The 20929-nt window shown below is 29.8% G+C and overlaps 1 protein-coding gene across 2 annotated transcripts in view; it reads left to right on the top strand.

The window, feature by feature from the left end:
- The window catches only part of LOC143057926 (uncharacterized), a 32219-nt gene extending 16230 nt beyond the window's left edge, over positions 1-15989 (top strand). For both annotated transcript variants that reach the window (XM_076231383.1, XM_076231382.1), the window contains 13 exons: positions 2509-2632; positions 3074-3179; positions 3749-3930; positions 5313-5360; positions 5951-6019; positions 6857-7042; positions 7723-7762; positions 8339-8379; positions 8775-8830; positions 10250-10358; positions 11307-11368; positions 12605-12691; positions 13175-15989. In XM_076231383.1, coding sequence (XP_076087498.1) covers positions 2516-2632; positions 3074-3179; positions 3749-3930; positions 5313-5360; positions 5951-6019; positions 6857-7042; positions 7723-7762; positions 8339-8379; positions 8775-8830; positions 10250-10358; positions 11307-11368; positions 12605-12691; positions 13175-13331 — 1260 coding nt within the window. In that variant the 5' untranslated portion in view covers positions 2509-2515 and the 3' untranslated portion in view covers positions 13332-15989. The remainder of the gene's footprint in view (positions 1-2508; positions 2633-3073; positions 3180-3748; positions 3931-5312; positions 5361-5950; positions 6020-6856; positions 7043-7722; positions 7763-8338; positions 8380-8774; positions 8831-10249; positions 10359-11306; positions 11369-12604; positions 12692-13174) is intronic.
- The last annotated feature ends 4940 nt before the right edge of the window (positions 15990-20929 follow it).

Here is a 20929-nt window from a genome sequence, read left to right as displayed (position 1 = left end):
AAATGGGCTATGTCGCAGATTTTGCTAAAAATTTGCATACAACCTTGACTCGTTGACCTTCAACTGAAAATCGAAACAAATAATACATTTATCTCTTTTATGATCTGAAAAATTGCAGATTGATTTTTTAATATGGGTGAATATTTGTATAGAAAGCACATAAAATCTTCGAAAAACCTTCTAAAATTTGTCTTAAAATCGCCAAATCTCTAATTCTACTCCATAGATTTTTCTTAAAAAACTATATATTGTTGACACATAAATTTCTGTTTTAATGATATAAAATAATCATAGGGTCACCGACTTCGTTTTTTGTCTAATAATCAATTTGTTACCTTGTTGGTAGTGAAAAACGTCAAAAATCAACGTAAATACGGCCTGCAACGCGATAACGTTACGTTTATTTCGACTTTTTGTTGGATTTTGTCACAAAGAACGCAACTTTGAAGATGTATACCGAAAAAACGAAGTCGGTGACCCTATCTTTATTTTGCATCATTATAATGGAAACTTATGTATCAACAACATATAGTTTTTTATAGCTTTCTATACAAATGTTCACCCATTTTGTAAGAATTCAATCAGTAATATTTCAAATGATAATTGAGATAAATACAATATTTTTTCGATTTTCAGTTGAAGTTCTTTGAATCAGAGTTGTATGCCAAATTTTACTGAAATCTGTGATATAGCCCATTTACTGTAACTTGACCTTAAATTCATGTTATTTCGTTTCAAACTGTTTCAGTTGTTGAGACATATCTTAATGTCCAGGATGTCTAAATTACATACTGTGGATTCATTATCATTTGGTGGATACCATTTTTTGTGGAATTCATAACACCAAATTCAATGTTCAATGAATGTCCTTTAGTTTTGTAGGAAGACTTCGGTAAAACAAAATTAAATTTCCACGATCATGTGATTTTTTTTCATTCATGTAAATTGGTACCCACAAAAATGAATGAATCCGCAGAAACTGTTTAAATGAATTTTTATTTATTCCTACATTTTCGTTTATTCCTGGTAATTTAGATATGTATGTTCTGGAAAGGATATATAACCTAATCACCAAAGTTTTATCACGTTTAAGTGGTATTTATTTAAAGGAGCATGAAATGAATTAACAAATAAGTTTTTTAGACACTGTAAAGGTGTATGTCCTTTCCATTTGTTATTTATATTTTGGTGAAGTTTGGGAGGATTAAAGTTTTCTTTTTTTTTTAATTTACCTCTTCTTATTGATACAAGTTTAAGGATTGATATATGTGTAACTGAGGCTTAATTTCAAAGCTTTGCACTGTATTATCCAAACAGAAAAAATAAATAATACACTTAATACTATAATATCTTATATACTTAGTCTCTATGCACTATAATGATCACCAGCTACATTTCCTTAAAGGTTTATATTTATAAATATAAAAAGAAAAGATGTGGAATGATTGCCAATGAGACAACTGTCCACAACAGACCAAAATGACACAGACATTAACAACTATAGGTCACATTTTAAAAAGTCCAGTTTAGCGATATGATTTTTTGAAAGGAATAAAAGTGAAATACTGAGACAAAATACGGGGAAGAGTGAATGCTGTTTTCCAACATTATTTCATTTGTGGAAACTATAAAATAATTTATGAGAAAATCTTGTTATAATTTTTGACATATTCTCGCCTTACATACAGTTGTTTCTTGTATGCACGCATACTTTTCGAAACAAATGTTTACTTGAAAGTTTACGTAAAACATTAACAAAAATAAATACATTTTACAAGTTACATAAATTTGTCATGGCTTGTTGCCTTGGTGTCTCCTGATATGTGAATTTTGTTTCTTAACACATAATGCAAAATATATTATTTAAGAATTTGAATGCTTCTTTTTGAAAATTCATTGGGGTGTAAAAGCGTTGACCGAAGTACATTTTGTATGAAGCGCAGAAGCACTTCATTCTGAAAATATGCACACGGTCAAGGCTTTTTCAACCCTATGAAGTTACGAAAAGAAGCATTCAATACTTATAATTACATTTTTTATCTATGATCATGAAAACACGAATTTCATATTTTTTTTTTATTGTTTTATTTAATTCAACTGTGCACTTTATTTTGGGACCACGTGTTATCATGAATGAAAAGTTTTATTGAGTGATGCAATTGCTTACGGAATAACATGTGATGTGCAGTTAGCTAATCAGAATAAAGTATTATAATGAAACATACATGATCTTATGTAATTATTGTGCAATAAGGACAATTCTAAGAATATATATGGTAACTTTGCACTTATACTTGGCCCAAATAAGAATCTGTGCATACTCATTGGGTGTAATTACCATGAAAAGTTATTTTGTTTGTTAATCAAGGAAATAAATCATTGATTTAGTGGCATTTCAACAGATTTATAGTTAAATGAAAAACAATAATTGTTAATCTCTTGTTTTAACTTTATACAAAGCAGTTTTCATTCTAGTCATATTGTTATGATGGATATTTATTTTTTTAGTAAATTTATGCAGTTGAGATATGAAAATCACATTGATGTAGAACCACCTGGACAATGGAGTACAGTGTCTGTCCCACATGCCAGACAACCCAATGGGGATTCTTGTGGAGTTCTTGTAATGAAAGTGAGTTTTTTCCTGTCATATTTTTTCTTTACTTGTCTGTTCTCAATACTTTGTTTCACTATCTTTTTTTTGTTTCTTCATCAGAATTAAGGACATACCCACAAAATTGGTTATACTATTTTACACATGTGCCAGCACTTATGATTCACTTCCATTGCTCAACAACTTCCTTTTTCTATAAATACTTCAAACTCCTGTTATATTAAGATAAAACGAAGTATCATAGATCAAAGAATTATGCAGGTGAAGTTTTATTTTGATTGTTCTGAAAAATATACTTATTAACCTACTCAAGAGTTTAGACCCTATATTACCATCCTCAATTTTTTTTTATTTCTTTAGTAAGATTGGTACAATAATACGTGATGTATTATTCATCACACACAATGGTATAAAGTCTACTGAATTATTATCATGTTCTTCCATTGCTATTTATTTCAGATAGCAGAAAATTTCTTAAGTGGAAGAAGTGTCCTCTTTAGTATGACACGAGCAGACCTAATTAATTTCAGGAAACGACTCGGTGCATTCCTTATTTTTCAAACAGGTAATTATATCAAGACAAAAAATAGAAATGAAATTGAACTGATTTGAAAATTTATTGCTTTTTTTTTTAGTTTTTGGTAAACATTTATTTCTAGAAAGTATCTTATCTATTAATAATTAGTTTCAGTTATCAATGACTGAGAGCACTTTGCAAGCATATAATTGGATAACAATAGTTGATGAGCTAACAATATCAAAGTATGATGAATGTAAATAGGAAACCTGAAAAACAAGGAAGAAATATACGGTAATGTCAAATGTTTTATAAAGAAGAAAAAAATATTACAAGTTGTAAGCTCTGGAACCAGAATTTTCTTAACATCATATTAAGGCTTTTTTCATTGAAAAAAAACCATCATATCATATAAGCTTTTTGTTTGTAAATAAATTTTATCAAGAGTCTTTAATCAGCAGACTTAAGATATCTGGTAAGGCAGTTTATATATTGCATTAAGCACAATCAAAAGAAAATGTTTCATAACACATTCAGGCAATGTCATATATATATATATATCAAATAAAATATATTGTAATTACAAATGTATTATTTTAATTATTGTTTTCTAAAAGGAGCCACAAATATAAATACAATATTGATGCAAGACAGTGTAGAGGATGGAGCTACCAGTGTACAGGATGGAGCTACCAGTGTACAGGATGGAGCTACCAGTGTAGAGGATGGAGCTACCAGTGTAGAGAATGGAGCTACCAGTGTAGAGGACGGAGCTACCCAGTCAACTGAACAATCTAAAGTAATACACTAATAGATGATGCAGTGCCACAAACATGACATAATAAAATTACAAATTAAGCAATTCAAGTATAAAAGTTTTCACACACTATGACACAATTGTAATAATTAAAAAAAAATATGTGAAAAGTCAGATGGATAAATAGCGCCATAATTAGTTAATGATAGTGTAACTGTATAGAGCAGATCAGCTATCCTAGGTTTAATTAACCTATCGAAACTAAAGGTTCTCCCTTTTTAAGAAAGATATAATCAAATGGTATACAAAATATGATATGTCTTTGAAATTAGCATTTTTAATTCCTTATGGAAATTAAAGTTGGAAAGGGAGACAACTTTATAAAAATCAGTCTTTTTTGTCAGTTTTTGGTTGAGTTTTTGAAAATATGTGAAAAATACGATACTTTGATAAGTTTGTATTTGACTACAAAACATTATGTCCTGCTAATGAAATATACAAATCCAAGGCGTTATGGGTATTTTAAAATCTTTTTGTTTTGCACAATTTTCATTAAAGAAATTGCAAATTTATGGGTTGGTGACCATTTTGAAAAACCATGTAAATATTTGGTATTGCTTAAATGATCTGTAAATTATATTTGTTCAGCAGCTACTTTTTTTAAAGAAACTTAGAATAACAAAAAGAAGAATATATTTGACTTACTTTGATTCAATTTGCAATTCTTTTTCTTAACATGCAAAAATTCGAATAAATCGTTGACTAATTAATTATGTAATATAGGTGGTAATTTTACTTGATAAAAAATATGAAAACTCCTTTACAGTTGTTTGTTATACCCTGAAGACAATAAAGACGACAAAAATGTCAAGAAACAATAGATTCTGTTGAATAGAAGCAGTCAAGTTTTAATTTTATATCAATTTTTATTGATATTTCTACCTTTTTGGCAGATTTATCTCCCATATCAATGCATATTTCCATAGGAATTTCAGAATCATGATTTTTTAGTTTTCCTGAAGTTAGATTTTGTGTGCCTTTTTTCTGTGTATATTTGGGTTATCATTCTAAAGAATTAAACTGAAAAATCTTCTGTTGCAATCACTTCAAGGTTATGGTCAAATTTATGCTACATTGACTGGACTATAAGCACAGTTACATACAAAGACCAACAAAGCAAAAGATCACAAAATGGCATTTCATTGTTCAACTAATTTTTGAAATGTTTAATATAATTGTGAATGAAAATTATCATGCTCAATCTTATTTTCATTCTTTTCTGTTTTCTTTTACCAATATTTGTTTTCATGTTTTCTATATTTAAAACTGCGTAAACTTATTGTTAAATGAAATAAGATCTGAAATGAAAATGTAGGACCAGATTAGAAACAACATTCTTATTAACTTCTCTTTGTCTTTTTTAGGAGTCAGCTCATAAGCCTGCATTAAAAATGAGGAAATGTAAAAGGAAGGTAAAAATGAAAAAAAGTGGTGTATCTTTTATTTTTGTAATTTTCTGTAGGTATTCATTCATTTTTATGTATAACTTAGGCGTTAGTTTTCTTGTTTGTAAGGTTTCTCCTTTATGTAACACTGTCATTTTGAGCCCTTTTACAGCTGCCTATGCTGTATGTGCTCTGGTCATTGTTAAAGACAGTACAGTGACCTATAGTTGTTAATTTATGTGTCATTAAGTCTCTTGTGGACAGTTGTCTCATTGGCAATCATATAACATCTTCTGATTTACATGTTTAAAAAACACAATTAAAAACACATACAATTACTTTAGAAAATATCACACAGATTAATGATGTACCGGTATATCTGTATGTAAATCAGATGAGATATCTCTAATTGAAAATGTACAAAATGCAACATTTCAAGTCTGTTTTGTCAATGTGACCTTAAATTGATTTGCCTAAACGATTTTTAATATCTGGAATAAGATATTGTTGTTATGATCTTTATGTTTAGTAAATATTTACCTCAGTGTTGATTGCAATAAAAATTGAGATAAAAACATATCACTAAATGTGAAATATGTCTGGTTTGATTTTTCCAGAAAATAGATACTGAGAAACCAGAAAGCCCTGAACAAGCCTCATACACCATGAGAAGCAGTAGAAAGAAGGTAAAAATAGAATTTAATGTTTCTACACATACAGTTTCATTACTTTTATTGACCTATGATAAAATAATAGAAAAACTTAGGGATGTTATAAATATAATGTAACAACTATTTAATGACCAAAAGCAAGGTAATTTCAGTTTGACTTCAAGCAATTATTGCATCACTTATATGAAGACTGTTTATACAACTGAAGGCTTTTTTTTTAGTTAAAACCTTCTTTTTTTCTCTGTTGGTAAAGTATGACATTCACATATTTACAGACTATCCTGGGTATAAATCACTTTTTTTTTCTAATATAGGATTTCGCTATATTTTTTGATAAATAAACTTTATCATATACTTAAAAGAAAAATGATATAAATAAATGGGGTCACCTTTCATTTAAGCTAACAATCTGCTGCCAGAAGAAGCTTACATTTTTGTTTATGTCTTTTTTTTCTGTTAAGCTTAAATAGGAGAATAGAGGTAATATTGAAATAGAAGAAATAACCTAATTACAGAAATGGCCTAAATTTTACAATTATTTACTTTATGTACAGCTTATTTGAAAACAATAATAAAAAATATAGGTCACTGATGAGTTAAAAAAGATATTTCAAATTTAATGCCAAAAAATGGCATTTTTGCACCGAAGGGAGATAATTTGGAGCTTTTTCAGTGATATAAACATTTTTAAAGTCATCAAATCGTTTATTGGTTTGATTTTTGTACCATAACCTATGTAACTAATAATAGTGTAATAAATAAAATTTGTAATGAAAAAATAAAGGTTTAATTTTTTGCTGAAATTTTTGTACCCACCAGCCACGTTAATATTAGACATATTTTTGTTTACAGAAACGACCCTCATCCTTTATTTTCCCTGACATCACAGCTGGGAAGCACACATATTGTGTGTGCCAAAAAAAAAATGATGGTGAACTTTATTGGCAATGTTGTGTCTGTCTGAGATGGTACCACCCAATGTGTATCGGTAGAAATGAGCATGAAGAACCAGAATTCTTCAAGTGCAACAATTGTGAGGTACTTATAAGAGAAGTAATATATATATGTATGACATATGATATGTGTTACTGTCATTTTGACAATTGGTTTCAGTTTATTGCAAATCAAATCAAATTGTTCCACAGAGTCATTTGTTCTTGGAGTAGGTATTTAAACATTTGTCTAATCTATAATTGTCCAATTAAATAAATACAAGAGCTATTGTTCTCTGTACAGTTTATTCACTGGGGACCTTTTAATTTATTCAAAGGGAAATATACCACTCATTGATTAATTAACATAAGAATTTGTTTTTCCTATAAATGTATGAAAATACATAAATCAACTAATAAAAATAGTTTTTTGTGTTTGTAAATTGAAAGTGCTGCAATTTATGTAACCATAATATTGGATAAAACAATCAGTGTAGAAATGAGTACAGCTTTACATTTTAAGAAATATATGTACTGATGATTATTTAGAAACAGTACATGTATTAGTTTTGGGACACTATTGATATCTTCAATTCAAAGCTGTACAACCTTGAATATAGTTGTTATGGATACTGAATGCTAATTATAAGTTTATAACTTAATTCACAGGTGAAAATGTACATATTGTTTATGACATGTCTCCAGTTTTAAATCTATTTAGAGCTGAATTATTTTTTAATACTTTATCAACAATTTTGTAATATTTTCTCATGTTGTTTCATTTAGATGGAGGATGGAAGATGCCAAAAAAAACCAAAAATTACAAGTAATTATTAAAATACACATTTAAGAATTTACTTATTCTAATTACATGTCAATTGGCACATAGGATTTGTTACTAAACTCCATTTATGTGTCATATTTTAACAAACTAAAACCATTATTCACCCAGTATACATTTTTTTCTTTGTGAATCATAGAAAGCATGTCATATGAGAACATAACACAGACATTATTTGCTCGGTTTAAATTTCTGTCATTAAGGTGGCATTTCTATTTTCTAGTTCGAAATCTGAGAATTTTTCTCATAACCTTTGATTTTGATGTCAGCAATATTTTATGGTTATTCAATTGACAATGTGCCAATGATTTCTCTGATTTCAAGATGCTGCAGCAATTACAATAAACCAGTTACTTTAAATTAAAAAATTATTGCAGTGTTAGCATAATTGGAAAAATGCCACAGGGATATAATCACAATAATTTAATCCCACAATTTCACATTTTGTCTATTAATTAAAAAGGCTTTTTATCAAATTGCAAAAATCAGAATTGCCTTTTAGTCTAAATGACAAAGTCCCAATAATAAATGCACTAACCTATTTATATATTTTCTTCATAGGCATACATGCTGTCATACATTGTGAAGAACTGGATGATCTGGTTAGTAGCTACTGTAGTGATATGTTTTTCAACTTATTATTTAAATTTATTTCCCTTTCATAAATATATGAATTTAAAGGAAAATTTACATAACATTGTAAACACAATTTTTTGATAAAAAACTATATTATATTGTTACTTTTAACAAAAAATCAGCAGTAAAATAGTTAAACCATTTTGACAATTATATTGTTATTTATAATTATACTTTCAAAGACCTGCTTTACTTCTTTGCATTTACATGACACATAATTATCAATATTTAGGAAAAGAAGGTAATAGGTGAAAACCAGAGAGATTATGCTACACATGATGTTTAGTATAAGAAAATTTTTGACAGATGTTTGTATAATGATTTTTATAAAATTTACAGGCTGTTTTATTTATTATTATAGGAGGCAGCAATCATGGCTCATTTAACTGCTATTTTAGGATGCAAAAGAGAAATGTGGTAAGTTCAGACAGTTTGTAGCTGTTTATATGTTTATTAATCCTGACATCCTCATCCTCACTGCATGTATACCAAAATATACATTACATAGAAAGTGCATTGTTTTATCTTATGATGCTGTTTTCACTGACTGCCAGAAATAACACCCAAAATGTAATTCAAATTTGTACTAAAATATAAGTACTATAATATATCACCAGGTGTTGCATAATGATGTCATGAATGAAATTGAGGCTAAATATCTGTAATTTGAAAGATATTATGACAGAAAAAAAAGAAAACTGTAAATCTTCCAGATTTGCATACATAGATATAGGAAGATGTAGTGTGAGTGCCAATGAGACAACTCTCCATCCAAATATCAATTAAAAAAGTAAACCATTATAGGCCAAAGTACAGCCTTCAACACAGAGCCTTGGCTCACACCGAACAACAAACTATAAAGGGCCCCAAAATTACTAGTGTAAAACCATTCAAACAGGAAAACAAATGGTCTAATCTATATAAAAAAAACATATAAATTACAAACGACAACTACTGTACATCAGATTCCTGACTTAGGACCGGTGCAAACATTTGCAGCAGGATTAAATGCTTTAAGGGATCCTAACCTTCTCCCTTTTTCTGAAACAATAGCATAACATCACAACATAGAAAACCACACAATAAAATATCAATTGGCAGGCTTAACTCAATCAAAAAACATAGTTAATACACTATGAACGAATAAGTTTGATCGGTGATATCTGAATGCTAATGCGCAGTTAATAAAATATTAGGGACAAACATTCAAGGCCAAAAAGCAAAAAAAACAAGTCCAAACAAAGCCATGGCAAGACACCACTGCAAAATATTTAACCCTCTGAAAATATTCACTTTAGGAAAAAAACCAGTGTTAATAATACAGGTTAACCTTGAAGTTTATACAAATGTAGTTAGAAGAAGTGAAAATTTGAAGATGTTCCAAATAATCAAAGCTGGTATATAGACAAGATCCATATAAATATAAAATAACAAAAAAGCATTATAAACAGTATCAACAGGTCGAATTAACAAGAAAATAGGATTGTTGAGTACTCGCAGTTACTGACAGCTAGTTAAAAGCCAAAAACAATTACTAATAAAAAATCTTGCATCAGAGACTAAAATCAACTAAAACACATCCCAGGGATTTAGTATTTTAATGTCATGAACAGTCAGAGAAGACATGACTTTTGCAATGCCAAAATGTATTGACAGGTAGTAGGATAGTGAGGAGTGACTTCTATAGAGATAAAAATTAACGTGTCTGTGTCTCTATACATCCCGTCTCAAAAGAAGATACAATTTAGTTATGTTATAATTTGCTAATGACAAAGTGGATATTAGTGCCAATGTAAACTGTATTCAGAGATCTAGTAACAAAATTTCCATTTACAGCAAAGAATTATCCCATCAAAGACACCACGAGTTTGAGAGCAAACCATTCCAGGTTTTGGATAGGGAAAGACGTTTCCACTGTTTTGGTACCGATATTTTCATTGACAAGGTATAATAAATATGGTTCAAACGTAACTGTTCTCAATTATGTCAAAATCTTACTTTGCCTACTTTTGTGGTAATAGAGTCATGGTGTCAACAACAGAAGAAACAATTTAACATAAGTTTGGATAAAGTGCTATTTTATAGAGCTTTTAACCTTTTTAAAACTGTTAAAAAAAATATATGGCAAAATCATATATTTATAAACACAATGTTTAACAACTAAGCACACAAAGTTCTGTTAAAATTCCATTTTCTGAATATCATTTTTAAAATCCCTTGATTTGTAATTCTGCTAAACCAGCTGTATCATTTCACCTCTTAAAAATGGAATTGTTGATATCAGTGAGTTTCATAATATAATTTTTTATCCGGACTATTTGTAAAAATGAATCATATCACAAAAATGTATATGCATTGATTTCAATGTCATTTATATGAATGTAACATAGACACATGCATGCTGATTTTTAATTAACCAATGAAAAATAAAATTTGACACGATTGTGGGGTCAAATTATAAAATTAAACTACAAAATCAAACCAGCAACACAAACAGCTAGCTCTGTTTAGTTTTAGAAATTGTTTGCTTTCACAATGAAAATAACTTGTACATTAGTACATTGACATGTTTGAGAACAATCATAGAATAAATACACATTTCCAAGAAATTATTAAAACATGAAACTTGATTACAGACGTTTGTAAATGATTTTTTTTGTTTTTTGTTTTGTTTGTTTGTGTTGGTTTGGGTTTGTATTTGGGGGGGAGGGGGGGCATTTGATTAACGAAATGCTGTTAGACAGAGACAGTCAATGGACTCATACTCTTATTTTAAATGTGAAAATGTTGGTCCAGTTTACTTTTAAAATAACTAACATTTACCTTTGATGAGTTGTTATAAAAAATAAACTAAAATGTAATTTTATTATGATTTATTTCATTATTTTTCCAGACCATTGAATCTATTACAACAGACATTAAGAACTCCCTTATGTATACATACACAGATCCAAAGTAAGTTGAATAATTGCAATTTCCATCCATGCAAACGAATGATATTTGATTTTAGTATGGTATGGGACTGTCTTCCTGCTAATCCTACATTTCAAAATAAAAATAGCTGTAACTATATAACTTCAAATATTATTTTTTTCTCTCCTTAATGAGATGTAAATCATGTACAAGTAAATCAGCCAGTAAAAATAGACTGTTTATCTTACTTATAAAGAATTATTATCATAAAGATTGAAACAAAGGATATGTAATATTTTATGATTCATCCTTTCCTTGCTTATGTGGACATCCAATGGTCAAACTGTCAAAAACTTGTGCAATATACTGAAGGGGTAGATTGTATCAATAAAATTTGAAAGGAAATATTTCAGTTATAACTCCTGAGACAAGTTACATAATTGTTTTAAATAGATATATACTGCATCTGCGCTATTTGAGCAGTCAAATCGCATTCATCGTATATTCATTTGTGATATACTATACAGTCTGATATCGATCACCGACGGTAACCGATGTTTTTGCCGTACGATAAGCTAGATAGAAATATATAACCCGATGAAAGGACCTTGTTTATGACCAAGACAATGCATTTCCGTGGAGTTTTATTTATGACGTCAGTAAAACATACAGGTTCGCAGAAATATTTTGTCGTCTGCTCAAAATTAAGACATGATGGTTTTTACCCTAAATACTTCAGTTAGAACAGTTATAAGAGTTGCAGTATATAAAAATTAACCATACATTGTCTCGAAATATCAATGTTATTTGTACTCGGCTCAAAACAGGTAGAAAGTGAGGCTGTGCCAAGCATTTCTACCTCTTTCGAGCCAAGTATATTCTAAATGTAATAGTAAGTATGGAAAAGAATATGGAATAAAGGATGTTCCCAATATAACAGACAATATCAATGTGTGTGTAGCTAAAGGTAATATCTATTTTTAGCTTGCTTGTTAGCTGAACTGCAAAGTAATTGTTAGGTAAGGTATATTACCCTCATTTCGAAGTAGCCTAGTCCAACAGACAGATAGATTGTGATTATCTGTAAGACTGGTCTACTTTAAAGCAGGGTAGTTTATCCAACCTAACAATGACTGCACAGTTCAGCTAGCTAACAAGTTTACAAAAGATATAACCTTCCTTTGCCATCCCACTCATTGAAATCAGCTGTAATACTATAACAATATTGCAGATATAACGTAGCATTTATGCAATACATTTTTCCTCCTTTGTTTGTAGACATCCATATACAGGTTTTCCCACTCGAAAGTTCAAGCCAGTAAATGATGAATCTGAATTAGGAAAAGTATTTTCACAGAATAAATTGTAAGTAAATATACAACCTCATGGTCATATTATCTTTTACACAGTTAATTTAGTTCCATTAAACGTTGTCACACTTTTCTAGGAGACTTAAGTGTAAGTGTGGGCTTGTTCAAAACAGTCTTGAATAAGGATTCAGATAGAGCAAAAGTGTATATCTAGCAGCTCTCTTTTGTAGTTTTGATATACTATTTAAACCCTCACTGTTACAACTGAACTCAACACTGTACACCAACACAAATCAGCACAAGGCCACCAATGGGTCACCAACATAAATAGAAAATCCAGCAACCAGAGGCAGATTTCAACCATCTTGTAAACAATACATATGAAGGTTTTCAACCCATTAAACACGTTTTACATAATTCAGGGTAGAGTTATGCTTATTTAGTGCAAAATTTTACCAAAAGTTTTACAAATATGTAATTAAGGCAAATATTTAAATATTTCTTCATTTTTCATTTTATGTTATATATTTTTTTTCAGAATAGCTGATAACTATCTCCTCTATGTTGCCTTAAAGGAGGCATTAATCTTCATTGTATGTGTAAAAAAACATTGCACATATGCAGAATCTGAGAAGCTATGTACTGAGTCAGAGGTGGACGTTGCTAACTTACTAAAGAAGAAACCTGTAAAATAGTTACAGCTTATTTCTTAAAGCATGTAGAGCAAGACTTTAGTTAGCTTGCTTGCTTTGTTTTTAAATACATGTAGTAAAATCATTAGAATAACACCCAATTAAATTCAAATATTATGTATACAGGTTAAACTATGCCTGTATATATTGTTTAAAGATGTCAATCTTATTTACAAAGCTTGTATAAGCAATTATACAAACAAAGCAAGCAAGCCAAACAAAGTTTTGCTTTACATGCATTACGAAATTAGCTTTAATCTTTGTAAACTTCAATTTTAATTATTTTGTCTAAGATTTTCTTTAAACTCTACAGTTATCACAATTCTATATTAATCTTAAGATGGCACTAGCTGTAAAATTCATGTTCATCCATATTATAATCAAATTCTCATATCTGATTCATAACAATATAAAACATTTATCAAAACCCTTAAAAATTTACAATAAAAAATAAACAGGGCATCATAAAAATTGTAGCTTAATTTGTAGTGTATTTTTGTCTAGACAGCGTGAGTTTACCTTTAAGGTCATTTGATGACCATATACGCAATGCAAACATAAATATAGATATAAATACATGTAAATCTCAACTCATGCAGTGGTATTTTTCTAGTTTATTCAATTTCATATTATAGATGAAAAATAAATGTTTATCATCGTTTTTTACCTGTATAAGAATGATTTTCTGTGGATTGAATCAGTCAATCAAATGATTTACATTTGTTTTACTCTCAATTTTGACATTCCTTTAAATAACTTTACACATTCAAATCACTTGTTATCAATTTCAAGATATGGAATTAAGTTGAAGCTCACATGAATAAGGATTCAATGATGAAGATTAATTCACTGGCAATGGTTTTGAAGCTTATTTTGGCAAAATTGAACCATACTTTTGCTGAAATTGACCTATAATTTTACTATTTGCATATCATATATTAATAATTACGCAAAAAAATAAAATATTAGATTTTTGAGATACTAGTGCCTTTTTGAAAAAATGCTAGCTAATTTGATAATTTGGTTTATTTGTGTCAAATTTAAAGACTTAAACAACAGGTAAAAATACTTGGAATTTTCATGTGTGAAAATCTGTATATAGTCAACTTTAAACATTTTTGTAACTTTTTAAAATTAACTTTGATGTTCATATAACTCTAAAGTTATCACAATTATATACAATGTATTAATTTTACAAAATACCAGCTTATCTGGTACTTTGGTTGGTTTATGTCAAATTGTAGGACTAAACCAACTGGTAAAAATAGTTCGAATTTTCATGTGTGAAAAATCTGTATATAGTCAACTTTAAACATTTTTGTAACTTTTTAAAATTAACTTTGATGTTCATATAACTGTAAAGTTATCACAATTATATATTAATCTTACAAAATGGCAGTTTATCTGGTACTTTGGTTGGTTTATGTCAAATTGAAGGACTTAACCAAAGGCTAAAAAAGTTTGAATTTTCATATGTGAAAAAATCTGTATATAGTCAACTTTAAACATTTTTGTAACTTTTTAAAATTAACTTTGATGTTCATATAACTCAAAAGTTATCACAATTATATATTAATTTTACAAAATACCACCTTATCTGGTACTTTGGTTGGTTTATGTCAAATTGAAGGACTAAACCAACTGGTAAAAAAAGTTTGAATTTTCATGTGTGAAAAATCTGTATATAGTCAACTTTAAAAATTTTTGTAACTTTTTAAAATTAACTTTGATGTTCATATAACTGTAAAGTTATCACAATTATATATTAATCTTACAAAATGGCAGCTTATCTGGTACTTTGGTTGGTTTATGTCAAATTGAAGGACTTAACCAAATAAATAAATTCTATAAGATGCTAACTAATTTGGTAATTTAGTTCATTGATTCATATATATATTCATGCAATATAATTCAAAGCAAATAAAAATGGTTGTGCATCTAAAGTAGATACACTTATCTGACTTCATCTTACAGGTATTTTATATAGTCAAGATGAGAGGTATGATTAGAATTATTCTATTGTATAATATTGGCTTAACACCCTGATAAAGGTGAATGGCTTGAACTGTTTTTATTCAATTTAATAACTGTACATTCATTTATTCTCATGGGTACAAATGTTTGTGGATTAAGGAAAACTGGCATTTGCATTCATATTTTATGTCATGGTTTTGTTGAAGTCTGTAAACAATATTATAGAAAATTTGCAAATAATCAATAATGACAATTCTTAATTCCCAGATTTCCACAAAATTCAGTAACATTAATATCCAACTAATTACAATGAATCAGCAGTAATTGAAATGAATTGTATCCCTGTTTGATGTATTTAATATATTACTGTAAACAAAATCAAATTTTATTTTGCTTTCTAATTGAAATGGTGTGATTTATATATTGCACCTATGATATTCTGGCATTATAGACACTTTTTTGTTTTTTTGGTTATCTCACGTTCTCAAAGTTGTGTCTTCAGCTGTTAGTTAGTCTATTTTCGTCTAGTCAATTTTGTTTGATCATTGTAGCTCTCAGCCGGTTATGATATTATAGAATATTTTCCAATTTAAGATTTTGACTATGATATCACATTTCATTACATGGTAATTAAAGTGTCTGTGGTAAAATTTATATGAAAATAAATAAAATATGCCATATTTGTAATTCTGTTAATTTATATTCCAAATTATAGTTGTCATCTCAGTATCAGATATTCATGAATGACTGAACATAGAAATAATATAGTACAAATGTGAATAGAAGTTTATATTTTTCACAGGGTAAAACAATATTTCTTAGAAACATTATCAATTAACAATGTAAATAAGGTAAAGGCCAGATGAACCCTAACAGGCATAGATGTATACCTAGCCATACTATAGGATCAAATAAAACGTATGGTAGACAAGAAACAGACATAATTACATACCTTGACCTATAATGGTTTACTTATATAAAATTGAGAATGGAAATGGGGAATTTGTCAAAGAGACAACAACCTGACCATATAAAAAAACAACAGCAGAAGGTCACCAACAGGTATTCAATGTAGCGAGAAAGTCCCACACCCAGAGGCGTCCTTCAGCTGGCCCCTTAACAAATATATACTAGTTCAGTGATAATGAACGCCATACTAATTTCCAAATTGTACACAAGAAACTAAAATTATATATACCTCTAGCCAATGTAGAAAAGTTATGCGTCACAATACACACATTTAAAATTCAATTCAAGAGCAGTCTGAGTCGGATGTCAGAAGATGTAACCAAAGAAAATAAACTAAATGACAATAATACATAAATAACAACAGACTACTAGCAGTTAACTGACATGCAAGATCCAGACTTCAGTTAAACTGATTGAAAGATTATGATTTCATCATATGAATATCAGGCACAATCCTTCCCATTAGGGGTTTAGTATCATACCATCATAACATATATGAGAAGAACATAACCCGTGTCATGCCAACAACTGTTTTTTTTAATAAATGTGTTTAGTTCCGATGCAAAGACCCTATAAGTGAATCAATATTAACGCCAAAATAAGCAATCTTTAATGACCTGAGAACAGTATCGTAACTATAAATTGTTATTTGGATGGAGAGTTGTCTCATTGGCACCCATACCACATCTTCATATATCAATTGACTGATATACGTTAAAATATGGCCATGGTCAGATAAACACTACTGAACAAAATGTACAATTATTCAATACACCAAATTTAGTAGACCGAATTGTTTACAGAATCTAAGAGAAAAACATAACCATGAAATATATATTGCCTATAAGGAATCATGGAAATCAGGTTAAGGACATATAAGCCCTAGCAGACAAACACATACACCTAACTATCATTTCAGTCATTGAGTATAGTACAGTTGACCTTTTGCCTATAGAATCTAATAACATACATCCCAATGAACCCTTCAATTGTCTATGGATCGATAGGTTTTCGTTGAACACAACTTATAGAACTATCCTGCTATTTCGTGGTGGTCAGTTTTTATTGGTGTAGGAAGCCAGGGTACTGTGAGAGAACCACTAAGTAACCTTTGGTAGGAAAACTAACCATCCTAGCCAATTAAGATTTGGGCAGAGTCCTCCTGCTATGTACAGGATTCGAATTTACGACCCTTATGCTGACTTTTGGTACAGTAATTAACAATGTGAATTGGTTAAGGTTAGATGAACACTACCAGACAAAGCTATACTCGTTGAACTATCATTGTCATTGTTAAAGTCAAAAAAGGGTTCTTCAATATGTCCATTGACGTCTTTGTTAGTTTTTTGATAGTAGGTAGTTGTATAATTGGTATATGACATAAAATCACTTGTTTTTATAAGTGTTTGTATCCAAAATGAGCATTCTGCTATAATGAAAAAAATTGCAATTGATTTATAATTTCCAAAAAATGCAATACGTGGAGAGGAACACTTTAAGCCACCGTAGTTATTATCAACAAGAGTCTCCAGATTATTTGACAACAATATAAAACATCGAAACAAGAGGACAACAATCAAACAAAATACAGTTAAAGGTATTCTCGGGCCACTTAAATAATTGTTAGGAGTGCAGCTGAGATTCTCAGGAGGTAATACATTTCAGTCTCCAACAACTAGCAAGTCTTCACATTCCTGCAAAGCTTTGAGTCGTCCAGTAAACATGTATATGCAGTGTATAAAATGAAACACAAACCATATTAGCCAATTATTATATTTCAAAATCGCAAACATTTTCAACCAAAAAGTATAGTACTTTTAATACCCTTAGTAACAAGGTTTTATTTTCAGACTTTAAGACGTCACGCCAGTCACAAAACACCAAAATTTAAAAAGGAACAGTCTACGAATAATAACCACAATAAGAAGTAATTACTGACTTGACTACCGTTTCTAAATTTGAAAAATGAGGATAATGTTCCATAAGAAATAGTGATAAACATTGTAATAAGGAACTATGTCAAATGGAATAGTACAGCTAATGAAATTGAATACATTAATAAGCTTTAGTCATACTAAGGATGCCTTATAACACGTTTATACGATGAGCGCCACATCAAACTATGTATTACTAGTATTACATGCGTTATTTACAGCAAAGGAGATACATAGAGTGAAAAATGTATTGCAAATACAAGCAAGACCACTAAATTTTTGCCAACGCCACCAAATTTATTGTCTTGGACATACAATGTTATTTTATGGTTATTGTTAGAGCCCTGCAATAGATACAAACAAATAAATATATTCTTATCACATTTTCCACGGATAGGCTTCTGCTTTTCAATGCCAAATAGCATCAAACAATCACTTTTTTGTAATGGTATGAAAACCATGGTATTACATAGTTTGGGTTTACTGCAATACAATAGTGTAAAAAATTCCATCTACTAAGTTAGAGTACAAAAAGACACCATAATGTTAAAAACTTGTGAAACAATGTACCGATTTTGAATCGTGAACAAAAACCCCTAAAATATTAATAACACTTTAACGATCTCGAACGATGGCGCGATCATTTAATTGGAAAATTAGTGTCAATTTTTTCAATCGTCAAATTGGAACAAAAATACAGTTTACATGTAGTTATAACCATTATCCAATGGTACTTTTTGGCAGTAAATTAAAATTTTTATTCATTTTGGTGGGATATTTTGCATATTCCAATTCGATCATTTGAAAGGGCATACATTGGTAAACAGGCTTCTGCATGGTTGTCCATGTGAAATTCTTAGGGCTGTATTCTCTAAAGATATAATTCTAACAAATCAGAGAAAAATATAATGGTAAAAGAAATTCTGAATATTACGCCGTGAACTACACCATCACCAAGGAAATTTATGAAAATAAAGATGTGATACGATTGCCAATGAGAGAACTATACGGTTCTTACCCTAACCTGGGATTGTGGTGTAAAAGAAGTTTAACAAACTGTAGAATTCAGTCGCAATAAAAATTGGGCTGTACCCGAAGCAAAAACACAATAGAAACAAATCACCAAAATAGGATTACTACCAGTTACCGGACTGTACCTAGAATTACCAGCTTATAGATAAAATCATATAAGAATATAACAAATAATGGCCCCTATTATACAATAATAAATCATAATTTTCGCTTTTTATTCTTAACACCATGTATCTTACATTAATTTGTAGGATCCTTTACTATAGATAATTAAGCTGATCTGTAACAATAACATCTCCATGCCTTATATATCATGTACTGTAGTATGCCGCCAGATTAAAACTGACGAGGAAAGGTAACACACGGCCACTGAAAGCTTTATTTTTGTAGAGCCCAGGTGGTCGTGTGGTCTAGTGGGACGGCTGCAGTGCAAGAACAAAACAATTGCGAAAGCAAATTTACAGATCTAACATTGTTGGGTTGATGTTTAAACATCAACCCAACAACGGTACTGATATTGTTAAAACTTGTGGTCTAACGGGACGGGAAGAATATATATATATATATATATTCTTCCCTCGCCGGGATTCGAACCCATGCTATATTGTGATATCGTGACACCAAATTGCCTGCACTGTAGCCGTCCCGTTAGACCACAAGTTTTAACAATACTAATATTGTTAAAACTTGTGACACAGAAGAAGGCCATTTGTTGAGCCAAAATATTTGTCAACACGATTTAATAACAACATTTTCGTATAATAACATCTTATATCAGTACCGTTGTGCAAATTTTTAGACTGATAGGAAGATGTGGTAAGCTCTTACTTCAAACAATGCATAATTGTAATCAACCAAATTCACTGAAAAAGTTAAAGAATAAAATGAAAGATAGTAACTCTGGCGAAGTTTTCAAGTAAGAAAAATGCATCCGAATTTTACGGAGCTTTGGTAACTAAGTTGAACAGATCCATCCCATCGAACTACAGATAAAGAATACACTAGATATATTTATAAGTCTATCTCATATCTTGATTTGCATCATGACAATTTTGAGAATCGGTTGAAAACCGATCTTTACGACAAAATAGATGACTACAGTGTTACACCTCAATATGGATTAAAAAGACAACATCAAGTTCTTATACAATATTTATATAGTGCAAACATGTAACCAACTTTTCACATCAAGCAACAACCTTAAAACTTACCTGAAAATACATTACCTCTGTCTTTATCTTTGAATGTTAAACATGTTAGAATAACCAGAAACTTTAAGTGTTCTTCAGTGGCGACCTTTCGACCATAGATAAATAGCACTCATTAATTGCGACAGTTCTATAGAGTTCATTCAGATGCTAAGAAAATATTACTATTTAACGGTTAACATGTGTCACAAATTATAAGTTCTTGTAATGTCTATTACACAAATGATACAAAAATTAGCCTTTTAACATACAGCTTCCCAATTGTGAACTTTCAATTACTAAGTAGCAGCTTTCCAGCAAGGCCTACATACGGAGTATATATCGCCCCATTGAAACGATATTCCGGGGCTTGTATTTCCTATCACGATTTCCTTCAAAGAAGGTTGACGCTCAAAGAAATCTGTTAAGCATAATTATGTAGAAGCTATACTTATTATGTCTAATGGACTTGTCCAATGATTTTGACTGCCTACCCCATGACCTC

This window comes from Mytilus galloprovincialis, chromosome 13, assembly GCF_965363235.1.
Source record: "Mytilus galloprovincialis chromosome 13, xbMytGall1.hap1.1, whole genome shotgun sequence".
Classification (NCBI taxonomy): Eukaryota; Metazoa; Mollusca; class Bivalvia; order Mytilida; family Mytilidae; genus Mytilus; species Mytilus galloprovincialis.
This window is presented reverse-complemented; position numbering and strand designations above follow the sequence as displayed.